The sequence below is a fragment of the Garra rufa genome, chromosome 11 (assembly GCF_049309525.1).
Source record: "Garra rufa chromosome 11, GarRuf1.0, whole genome shotgun sequence".
Taxonomy (NCBI): domain Eukaryota; kingdom Metazoa; phylum Chordata; class Actinopteri; order Cypriniformes; family Cyprinidae; genus Garra; species Garra rufa.
In genome coordinates, this window is record NC_133371.1 from 8,785,955 (window position 1) to 8,798,052 (window position 12,098).

The following is a 12,098-nucleotide window of genomic DNA, read 5'->3' on the forward strand; positions in this document are numbered from 1 at the left end:
AAGACAGCATATCCGAATATAGACCGTCGTAGATTTTGAGTGTAGCCTATTATATTCCATGTACATCTCATGTGCTCCTTTGAAGTGAACGTCACGCTACACCTCCGTGTCTCCTCATAGCGCAGGCTGCTTTCACTGGCAATGCAACGCAGAGCCTCCGCAATCTAGTGCGTGCACTCAGCTGACCAATAGCCGAGCGTGCATACCGCGCGCGCACGCTGTCAGAGCTTTTACGCTTACGCACGAAGAGGACACGCACACGCGCCAACACATTACTTCATTATCGCTTTTTCATTTAGATCTTCAGTCAGTTCTGGTGAGTATAGGCTAACTTGTGTTTTCACTCTTTGAAACCCTGTTGATCTGTCTTTTCTAGACTTCGTTCAGCCATATAATCGGCTTTAAAAACTCAATATAAAGAGACTTTTGTGTCAATAACATGGTGATTTATGTTTATACAGTGGGCACTTTAATTCTAATGAGAATTATTCATATTCCAACTATATTAGTTTCACTTTTGTACAATACACAGTTCAATAAAAAATGAAATTTGTCATAATTTACTCACCCTCAGTGGGAAATGAAGAGAAATTACCTTTATCTTTTTAGAAGACTAATGTATACACTATAAACGCTGGGTTATTTTTTTTTACCCAATTGCTGGTTTATGCCTGTTGCCGTTGGGTTATTTTCCGTTAGTTTTTGAATAACCCAGCCGTTAACAATACAACCCTCCCCCTCTCTTTGACAAAGTCAGAGCGCGGGCATTTCATCTAAAGGAGGAGAAAGCAAGTCCTCCGCGCCGCCAATTTGGTGGACTTCCTCAGTGAAATGAAGGTTTGTATACGTTTTATTAAATCTAAAAAGTCTTTACTGTGTTGTAAATTATTTTATTTTACGCTACGCAACAACATACAGGGGACGAGATGTCAGTCAGCGTCAGCGAAATGCATCAGCAACGGTCGTTTCACATGATAAACGACTTGCATAACTGATTTTATTCGTTGTAATACTGATTCTAATTAATTTGAATACTAAATATGTTCTCAAAACTCTGTGTTGTTTGTTTATGGGCAGGTTATGAAGTCACGGCATCTTTCAGCTACAAGGGAAACACCAGCCCATCACCTTCTCAGATTTCAGCGACACATCGACACTAAATCAGTTAAAAAGGATAAAAGAGAACTGTTTAATACACTTGAATTAAAATGTTACTTTAAAATTTAATATTTTTATTTCTTGTTAAAATGCTTGTTAAACGAATGTAACTGCATGAAAGCTATGCTGTATAATTCAGTTTGTCTTACATTTTTTGTCCATGGGTGTTTTTACTTATTAATACATGTTCACCTTTTGATTATTATTGATGCCTCTAGTAATTCTGTGTCTTGCTTTTTAATTTCCAACCTATTTTCGGTTCATTTTAGGCCAGCAGTAGTGATTTCCAATCAATATTTGAGTTAAAACAGTGCAGCCTCTAGTAATTCTTTGCGTGATTTGTGATTATTAATATTTTTCCTGTTTGTTTTTAACCACCAGTGTAGTAATATTTAATCAATAGTTGAGTTAAATAAAACAACCCAGCATGTTGGGTCGAAGATTTAACGCTGGGGTTGTCCATATTTGACCCAGCGTTGGGTTGCCAAAATAACCCAAATTAGAAGTGTATGTAACACAGACATCAAACCTTTTAAATTTTTTGATGCTTTATTGATTTGCGGTGTTTTTGTGTTCCTTTGTAGGCTTGCAACCTCCAGCCTCCTTTCATTGTAATTGCTTGGACAAAAACAACCAATAAATTCCTCAAAATGACTGTTTTCATGAGAGAAAGTAAGTAATAAGAGTTTGGAATGACATGAGTATGAGTAAATGATGAACAAATGTAATTGTTTTAAAAATGTTTTTGACTACAGTGAGGAAAAAAATTATCCCATGCTGATTTTGTATGTTTGCCCACTGACAAAGAAATGATCAGTCTATAATTTTAATGGTAGATTTATTTGAACAGTAAGAGACAGAATAACAACAACAAAATCCAGAAAAATGCATTTCAAAAAAGTTATAAATTGATTTGCATTTCAATGAGTAAAATAAGTATTTGCAAAACATGGCTTAGTACTTGGTGGCAAAACCCTTGGTGGCAGTCACAGAGGTCAGATGTTTCTTGTAGTTGGCCACCAGGTTTGCACACATCTCAGGAGGGATTTTGTCCTACTCCTCTTTGCAGGCCCTTTGCAAGTCATTTAGAAGGTTTTGAGGTTTTGCAACTCAAACTGACTGACTAGGCCACTCTAGGACCTTAATTTGCTTCTTTTTGAGCCACTCCTTTGTTGCCTTGGCCGTGTGTTTTGGGTTATTGTCATGCTGGGATACCCTACCACAACCAATTTTCAATGCCCTGGCCCTGATGGTACATGGCCTAGTCCATCGTCCCTTTGATGCGGTGCAGTTGTCCTGTCCCCTTAGCACAAAACACACCCAAAAGCATAATGTTTGCACCTCCATGTTTGACAGTGGGGATGGTGTTCTTGGGGTAATAGGCAGCATTCCTTCTCTTCCAAACACGGCGAGTTGAGTTGATGCTAAAGAGCTCGATTTTGGTCTCATCTGACCACAACACTTTCACCCAGTTCTCCTCTGAATCATTCAGATGTTCATTGGGCCTGTACATGTGCTTTCTTAAGCAGGGGGACCTTGCAGGTGCTGCAGGATTTTAGTCCTTCACGGCATAATGTGTTACCAATTGTTTTCTTGGTGACTATGGTCCCAACTGCCTTGAGATCATTGACAAGATCCTCCCGTGTAGTTCTGGACTGATTCCTCACTGTTCTCATGATCATTAAAACTCCACGAGGTGAGATATTTCATGGAGCCCCAGACCGAGGGAGATTGACAGTTATTTTGTGTTTCTTCCATTTGCAAATAATCGCACCAACTGTTGTCACCTTCTCACCAAGCTGCTTGGTGATGTTCTTGTAGCCCATTCCAGCCTTGTGTAGGTCTACAGTCTTGTCCCTTACATCCTTGGACATGTCTTTGGTCTTCGCCATGGTGGAGAGTTTGGAATCTGATTGATTGATTGCTTCTGTGGACTCTCCCTTTAAGAGAGTGCTCCTAATCTCAGCTCCTTACCTGTATAAAAGACACCTGGGAGCCAGAAATCTTGCTGATTAATTGGGGATCAAATACTTATTTCATTTATTAAAATGCAAATCAATTTAACTTTTTTAAAACATAACAAACAAACATATAAAATCAGCAGGGGAATTTTTCACCCACTGTATGTAGTTCCTCTGGATACAGGTTTCATCATTCATAGAACATTTTTAGATGTGTTCAATATTACTGTAAAATGTCTTAGGGAAGGCTGCCTGCTGTTGCTTGTGCATTTTTCCTGCCATGTCAGTGTCAGAATTGGACCACTACTTGTCGTTAGTGCTGCCACATTAGTAGAATGAGAAAATCAGTGGAAAACATCAGGAAATAATTAGGTACAACTAATTAGAATGTTAATATTTTATTTGAGTGTTCTATTTTTGCATTAGATGGAGATAAGCATCATCTAAATGACTGTTTCAAAAAAAGCAACACATTACAAACATGCAGTTCAGTACTTAATCCTGCATTAAATATAATACATATACAACAGCATTGCTTGCATGTAGTCTAATTCCATCATCAACACAAGAGTTAATTTTAAAAATAAAATAAAATAAAAACATTTCACACTCAGTGTTTTCAATTCACAAGAATTCAGAGCCTTTCTCGTGAACAGAGAAATGTTATCTAATACAGCATGGCACAATCCTTAGAAAATGTGAATGAAAAATAAAACTTTGTATTGTTTAAATCTTAAAAGTCACAAAAATATGTAAATACACAACATTACAAGGGTTTTTGTGTGTGTCTTATCTGTACAAATCATGCATATAAATATGTAAAAATAGTACATGTATTTCTAAATTTATCTCAAAAAAACACAAAATCTCATAACAACCAAAAACCACAAAGACAAACCAGGCACTCAAAAAACAAAGCAATGTTGTAATATTCTACAGTATAAATCTCATTCTGTGCACAAGAAAAGAATAAGCAAACACAAAAATAAAGGTAATGTTTTTAAATATCTTTGCATCTATGTCTGTTACACAGATGTGTACCTATGTTGTTTGTTTATCTACAGCAAAATGTTTTTGTGTATATATCTGATCTCAAGTTACAAAACATGAAAATAAGGTCTACAATAAATAAATAATATTCTTTTTGTAGCAAAATTTTCATTATGTATGTTATGTATATTTAAAACCCCGCAAGACTAAAATAATTGTCACATAAAAAAATATTTGGGCCTAAATATTATTCCACTACCAACTGTAAGTCACAGTTCTGTAACTGAGATTCTTACTGTTTCGAACTGGTACTTTTTGTTTCTGTATACTTTGTTGTCTTAGTCACTACAGTACGAGTTCCCTCTGTTTTAGTAATCCGATGCTCTGAGGGCATTTCATGGGTCAAAAATTCTATGCTTGGCATCTTCACGTAGAAACCTCCAGAGGCTACCTCACTAGTGCAAGGAAGAGAGGACTTGCTTGCTTTTGGAGAGCTTTCTGGTGTGATATGAAGGATGCCAGTAGAATGGGGACTGATGGTGACCTTGGGTACTTTGAACCATGTTGTCTCCTCTCTTTCTTCACTCTTCATAACAGAGACAAATCCAGCTGATACTGTGGGTACTGGGGACTCGGATCCCTCCCGTTCTGCCAACATTTCAGTCCTTGCTTTTGAGGATACTATAGTACTAATCTTTGTACCCTCCTCACTCCTCTCTGTTTTCTTCTTAAGACCTGAGAAAGACATTGTGCCTGATATTGTCTTTGACTCCTTGCTTTCTCCTGAGGTCTCCTCCGTGAGTATCATGCTTGTTTCCATTTCCTCTTCCTCTTTTGAGTATGGTGAGAAAAACTCCACTTTAGGCAATTTAAGCTTTCCAAACTTTGATTTTTCATCTTTGTCGCCATTTAGACTTGTACTTGTTCCATCATCAGACCCACTTGGTGTTACATCAGATGATTCTCTCTGCCCAGACGAAAATGTGACTTTGGGCAATTTAAGCTTACCAGTTTTTGACTTTCCCTTAGTTTCCACCTCATCTTCACAATACCTTGCTTTCCCCTTTTCATTTGATCGAGACTTGCCAAAACTCGGCTTCATTTTGATCTTTGGCTGCTTGATTTCTGCACTTGCTTCACCACCTACACTAGCAGTGTTCTCCGTTTGAGGATTCACCATAACAAATACAGCTTTTGTTACTTTTGGCATACGTGGGCTTTCGTACTCTACTTCAGAGTGTATGTTTATAGAGTGACCTTTCCCCTGAGATGATGTGATGTTGGCTTCAGGTGAAGTTAAAGAAGGCAGAGGTATCCCAAACTTTGGAATTTTGACTTTACTTGTCTGCTTTTTATCTTCCTTAGAAGTGTCAGCTTGGGCAGTCTCAATGTCAAAGTCAAGTTCTGGAATCTTTGGTGCTTGTAAATCAGCTTTCATGTTTGCATCAGTTCCAGATTTTACAGATTTGTTTATGTCGGTTTCTAATCCAGATATTTTTGCTTTTGGCATTCCAATATTAAATTTTGAACCTTTAAGTTTGGGCCCTTTTATTTTTTCTTTCGGTGCGGTGGGTTCCAAATCAGTATCAGGAAGTTCAGTCTTCTTTTTTCCTTCTCTTGATAAGCCAAGATCCAGCTCTAGGTCCACATTAGGCATCACACCAGTAGAAGGATCTGACATGTCTGCATCTCCAAACATTCCTATATCTAGTTTTGGAATTTTAACATTTGGCATTGTGAATTTTCCACCTCCTCCTCCAAGTACTCCTTCTTTGGTATCAAATTCTCTAGTTCTACTTTCTGGTAATGATATGTTTACCTGTGGTACCTTAATGTCAGGCATTTTACATTGGCCACCTTCTGCTTCCACAGACCCTGAAGTCTTAATGTCTTTAGATTTTATTTTGGGAAGGGATACATCAATTGTTTGCATCTTTATTTTTCCACCTTCTAGTTCTGAATCAGGTGCGTGGCTTTCTTCTTTGCTTCGGTGAGGTAATGATATATCAACAATGGGCACAGGTATTTTGAGCTTTTCACCTTTAATTTCAGTGTCAGTGTTAGATGTGTCATGTTTTGCATTTTGTAATGATATTTCCACTTCTGGCTTTTTAAATTTACCCTTCCTTCCAATCTCTGCCTCATGATTATCTTTGTCACCTGTTTTTCCATGAGGAAGTGAAATGTCTACTTTAGGGATCTTGACATTTGGAAAATTTACTGTGCCCCTACTACTCTCAGTGTTTAGGTCAGAAGAGTCAGCAGATTTTTGAAGTTTTACCCTAGGCAAGGAAACATCCAAATCAACTTTTGGAACTGATATGTCAATTGTTGGCATCTTAGGAAAATGTATGCTGCCCTCATAACCTCTGATATCTGCTTCAGATACATCAACCTCGGTTTTAGGAAGCAATACCTCACATTCTGGAACTTTTGCTGTTGGCAATGATATCTCAACTGCTGGCATTCTGACCTTTCCTTTGTTATCCACATATCCAGGCATATCCATTTCTACATCTTTGATCTTTCCTTTTTGAGTAGGTGTCTTGAATTTGGGGAATTTGAGCTTGTGTTTGATCTTATCATCAGGACCCTCTGCTCTGATTTTTACAGACACCTCTGGAACATCAAAACTTGCCCCAGATGATGGCCTTCCACCCTCAGCCTTAAGAAGTTCAATGTTTTCTCTATCGCTGCTCTTTCCCTTTGGAAGTGTAAAGTCTAAGTCAACTTTGGGAGCAGATATGTCAACAGTTGGTATTTTTACACTTGGCAGCTTGATGTTCCCACCTAAATTTACCTCAGGGACATTTAAATCACTAATTTTAGTTCCAGTAGCTTTGGTCTCATTATTAGAATCATGAGTCAGTTTAGGTAATGAGATGTCTACGCTTTTCTTCTCTGACCCAAGTTCGCGATCTGTTAATTTCAATTTTGGGAGCGCGATATCAACAGTGGGCATGTGAAATCTTAAACCTTTTTTACCATCATCATCCAAATCAAGCCCACCCTCTGCATGTCCTTCAATGTCTACATCTGCTCCTCCTCCTGGCAGAGAGATATCTATAGAGGGCATGTGAAACTTTCCACCCTTAATATTGGGACCTTCAATGTCGATTTCACCTCCTGATGGTTTTAATTTAGGTAAGGAGACATCCAGTTTAGGCATTTCAAATTTCTTTCGTTTTTCAGCATGCCCTTCAATATCTACATCTCCTACTGCTTCTCGTCCTCCTCCTTTTGGCAGAGAGATATCTATAAAGGGCATGTGGAACTTTCCACCCTTGATATCGGGACCTTCAATGTTGATTTCACCTCCTGGTGGTTTTAATTTAGGCAAGGAAACATCAAATTTAGGAATTTCAAATTTTCGTCCTTTTCCTGCATGTTCTTCAATATCTACATCTCCTCCTGATCCTCCTAGCAGAGAGATATCAGCAGAGGGCATGTGAAACTTTCCACCCTTGATATCGAGACCTTCAACGTTGATTTCACCTCCTGATGGTTTTAATTTAGGCAAGGAAATGTCCAATTTAGGCATTTCAAATTTTCTTCCTTTTCCTGCATGTCCTTCAATATCTACGTCTCCTCCTGCTCCTCCTCCTGGCAGAGAGATATCTATAGAGGGCATGTGAAACTTTCCACCCTCAATATCAGGACCTTCAACATCGATTTTACCTGCCAATGGTTTTAATTTAGGCAAGGAAACATCCAATTTAGGCATTTCAAATTTCCGACCTTTTCCTGCATGTCCTTCAATATCTACATCTCCTCTTGCTCCTCCTCCTGGCAGAGACATATCTATAGAGGGCATATGAATCTTTCCACCCTTGATATCGGGAATTTCAACGTCAATTTCACCTCCTGAAGATTTTAATTTTGGCAAGGAAACATCCAGTGTAGGCATTTCAAATTTTCTCCCTTTACCTGTATGTCCTTCAATATCTACATCTCCTCCTGCTCTTGCTCCTCCTCCAGGCAGAGAGATATCAACAGAGGGCATGTGAAACTTTCCACCCTTGATACCGGGGCCTTCAATGTTGATTTCACCTCCTGATGGTTTTAATTTTGGCAAGGAAACATCCAGTTTAGGCATTTCAAATTTTCTTCCTTTTCCTGCATGTCCTTCAATATCTACATGTCCTCCTGCTCCTCCTCCTGGCAGAGGAATATCTATAGAGGGCATGTGAAACTTTCCACCCTTGATATTGGGACCTTCAACGTTGATTTCACCTCCTGATGGTTTTAATTTAGGCAAGGAAACATCCAATTTAGGCATTTCAAATTTCCGACCTTTTCCTGCATGTCCTTCAATATCTACGTCTCCTCTTGCTCCTCCTCCTGGCAGAGAGATATCTATAGAGGGCATGTGAAACTTTCCACCCTTGATATCGGGGCCTTCAATGTTGATTTCACCTCCTGATGGTTTTAATTTTGGCAAGGAAACATCCAGTTTAGGCATTTCAAATTTTCTTCCTTTTCCTGCATGTCCTTCAATATCTACATCTCCTTCTGCTCCTCCTCCTGGCAGAGGAATATCTATAGAGGGCATGTGAAACTTTCCACCCTTGATATTGGGACCTTCAACGTTGATTTCACCTCCTGATGGTTTTAATTTTGGCAAGGAAACATCCAGTGTAGGCATTTCAAATTTTCTTCCTTTTCCTGCATGTCCTTCAATATCTACGTCTCCTCCTGCTCCTCCTCCTGGCAGAGAGATATCTATAGAGGGCATATGAATCTTTCCACCCTTAATATCGGGACCTTCAACATCGATTTTACCTGCCAATGGTTTTAATTTAGGCAAGGAAACGTCCAATTTAGGCATTTCAAATTTCCGACCTTTTCCTGCATGTCCTTCAATATCTACGTCTCCTCTTGCTCCTCCTCCTGGCAGAGAGATATCTATAGAGGGCATGTGAAACTTTCCACCCTTGATATCGGGACCTTCAATGTTGATTTCACCTCCTGATGGTTTTAATTTTGGCAAGGAAACATCCAATTTAGGCATTTCAAATTTCCGTCCTTTTCCTGCATGTCCTTCAATATCTACGTCTCCTCCTGCTCCTCCTCCTGGCAGAGAGATATCTATAGAGGGCATGTGAAACTTTCCACTCTTGATATCGGGACCTTCAACGTTAATTTCACCTCCTGATGGTTTTAATTTAGGCAAGGAAACATCAAATGTAGGCATTTCAAATTTTCTCCCTTTTCCTGCTTGACCTTCAATATCTATGTCTCCTCCTGCTCCTCCTCCTGGCAAAGAGATATCAACAGAGGGCATGGAAAACTTTCCACCCTTGATATCGGGAATTTCAACGTCGATTTCACCTCCTGATGGTTTCAATTTAGGCAAGGAAACATCAAATTTAGGCATTTCAAATTTTCTCCCTTTTCCTGCATGACCTTCAATATCCATGTCTCCTCCTGCTCCTCCTCCTGGCAGAGAGATATCTATAGAGGGCATGTGAAACTTTCCACCTTTGATATCGGGACCTTCAACGTTGATTTCACCTCCTGATGGTTTTAATTTAGGCAAGGAAACATCCAATTTAGGCATTTCAAATTTTCTCCCTTTTCCTGCATGACCTTCAATATCTACGTCTCCTCTTGCTCCTCCTCCTGGCAGAGAGATATCTATAGAGGGCATGTGAATCTTTCCACCTTTGATATCAGGACCTTCAACATTGATTTCACCTTCTGATGGTTTTAATTTAGGCAAGGAAACATCAAATTTAGGCATTTCAAATTTTCTCCCTTTTCCTACACGACCTTCAATATCTGTGTCTCCTCCTGCTCCTCCTGGCAAAGAGATATCAACAGAGGGCATGGAAAACTTTCCACCCTTGATATCGGGAATTTCAACGTCGATTTCACCTCCTGATGGTTTTAATTTAGGCAAGGAAACATCCAGTTTAGGCATTTCAAATTTCCGACCTTTTCCTGCATGTCCTTCAATATCTACGTCTCCTCTTGCTCCTCCTCCTGGCAGAGAGATATCTATAGAGGGCATGTGAAACTTTCCACCTTTGATATCGGGAATTTCAACATCAATTTCACCTCCTGATGGTTTTAATTTAGGCAAGGAAACATCCAGTGTAGGCATTTCAAATTTTCTTCCTTTTCCTGCATGTCCTTCAATATCTACGTCTCCTCCTGCTCCTCCTCCTGGCAGAGATATATCTATAGAGGGCATATGAATCTTTCCACCCTTAATATCGGGACCTTCAACATCGATTTTACCTGCCAATGGTTTTAATTTAGGCAAGGAAACATCCAGTTTAGGCATTTCAAATTTTCTCCCTTTTCCAGCTTGACCTTCAATTTCTACGTCTCCTCCTGCTCCTCCTCCTGGTAGATTGATATCTATAGAGGGCATGTGAAACTTTCCACCCTTGATATCGGGGCCTTCAATGTTGATTTCACCTCCTGATGGTTTTAATTTTGGCAAGGAAACATCCAGTTTAGGCATTTCAAATTTTCTTCCTTTTCCTGCATGTCCTTCAATATCTACATGTCCTCCTGCTCCTCCTCCTGGCAGAGGAATATCTATAGAGGGCATGTGAAACTTTCCACCCTTGATATTGGGACCTTCAACGTTGATTTCACCTCCTGATGGTTTTAATTTAGGCAAGGAAACATCCAATTTAGGCATTTCAAATTTCCGACCTTTTCCTGCATGTCCTTCAATATCTACGTCTCCTCTTGCTCCTCCTCCTGGCAGAGAGATATCTATAGAGGGCATGTGAAACTTTCCACCCTTGATATCGGGGCCTTCAATGTTGATTTCACCTCCTGATGGTTTTAATTTTGGCAAGGAAACATCCAGTTTAGGCATTTCAAATTTTCTTCCTTTTCCTGCATGTCCTTCAATATCTACATCTCCTCCTGCTCCTCCTCCTGGCAGAGGAATATCTATGGAGGGCATGTGAAACTTTCCACCCTTGATATTGGGACCTTCAACGTTGATTTCACCTCCTGATGGTTTTAATTTTGGCAAGGAAACATCCAGTGTAGGCATGTCAAATTTTCTTCCTTTTCCTGCATGTCCTTCAATATCTACGTCTCCTCCTGCTCCTCCTCCTGGCAGAGAGATATCTATAGAGGGCATATGAATCTTTCCACCCTTAATATCGGGACCTTCAACATCAATTTTACCTGCCAATGGTTTTAATTTAGGCAAGGAAACATCAAATTTAGGCATTTCAAATTTCCGACCTTTTCCTGCATGTCCTTCAATATCTACGTCTCCTCCTGCTCCTCCTCCTGGCAGAGAGATATCGATAGAGGGCATGTGAAACTTTCCACTCTTGATATCGGGACCTTCAACGTTAATTTCACCTCCTGATGGTTTTAATTTAGGCAAGGAAACATCAAATGTAGGCATTTCAAATTTTCTCCCTTTTCCTGCATGACCTTCAATATCTATGTCTCCTCCTGCTCCTCCTCCTGGCAAAGAGATATCAACAGAGGGCATGGAAAACTTTCCACCCTTGATATCGGGAATTTCAACGTCGATTTCACCTCCTGATGGTTTCAATTTAGGCAAGGAAACATCAAATTTAGGCATTTCAAATTTTCTCCCTTTTCCTGCATGACCTTCAATATCCATGTCTCCTCCTGCTCCTCCTCCTGGCAGAGAGATATCTATAGAGGGCATGTGAAACTTTCCACCCTTGATATCGGGACCTTCAACGTTGATTTCACCTCCTGATGGTTTTAATTTAGGCAAGGAAACATCCAATTTAGGCATTTCAAATTTTCTCCCTTTTCCTGCATGACCTTCAATATCTACGTCTCCTCTTGCTCCTCCTCCTGGCAGAGAGATATCTATAGAGGGCATGTGAATCTTTCCACCTTTGATATCGGGACCTTCAACATTGATTTCACCTTCTGATGGTTTTAATTTAGGCAAGGAAACATCAAATTTAGGCATTTCAAATTTTCTCCCTTTTCCTACATGTCCTTCAATATCTACATGTCCTCCTG

The 12,098-nt window shown here is 39.6% G+C and overlaps 1 protein-coding gene and 1 long non-coding RNA gene across 2 annotated transcripts in view; one reads left to right on the top strand and one right to left on the bottom strand.

Moving 5' to 3' along the window:
* Window positions 1–752: 752 nt before the first annotated feature.
* On the top strand, window positions 753–1,817 carry LOC141345822 (uncharacterized). Its single transcript, XR_012357090.1, has 2 exons — window positions 753–837; window positions 1,078–1,817. It is a non-coding gene; the product is annotated as an uncharacterized lncRNA (long non-coding RNA).
* A 1,684-nt stretch (window positions 1,818–3,501) lies between these two features.
* The window catches only part of prx (periaxin), a 49,370-nt gene continuing 40,773 nt past the window's right edge, over window positions 3,502–12,098 (bottom strand). Inside the window, exons 11-14 of the mRNA XM_073851109.1 lie at window positions 11,634–12,059; window positions 10,428–11,267; window positions 7,938–9,872; window positions 3,502–7,085 (exon numbers count right to left, since the gene is read on the bottom strand). Of these exons, the coding sequence (XP_073707210.1) occupies window positions 4,402–7,085; window positions 7,938–9,872; window positions 10,428–11,267; window positions 11,634–12,059 (5,885 nt within the window). The 3' untranslated portion in view covers window positions 3,502–4,401. The remainder of the gene's footprint in view (window positions 7,086–7,937; window positions 9,873–10,427; window positions 11,268–11,633; window positions 12,060–12,098) is intronic.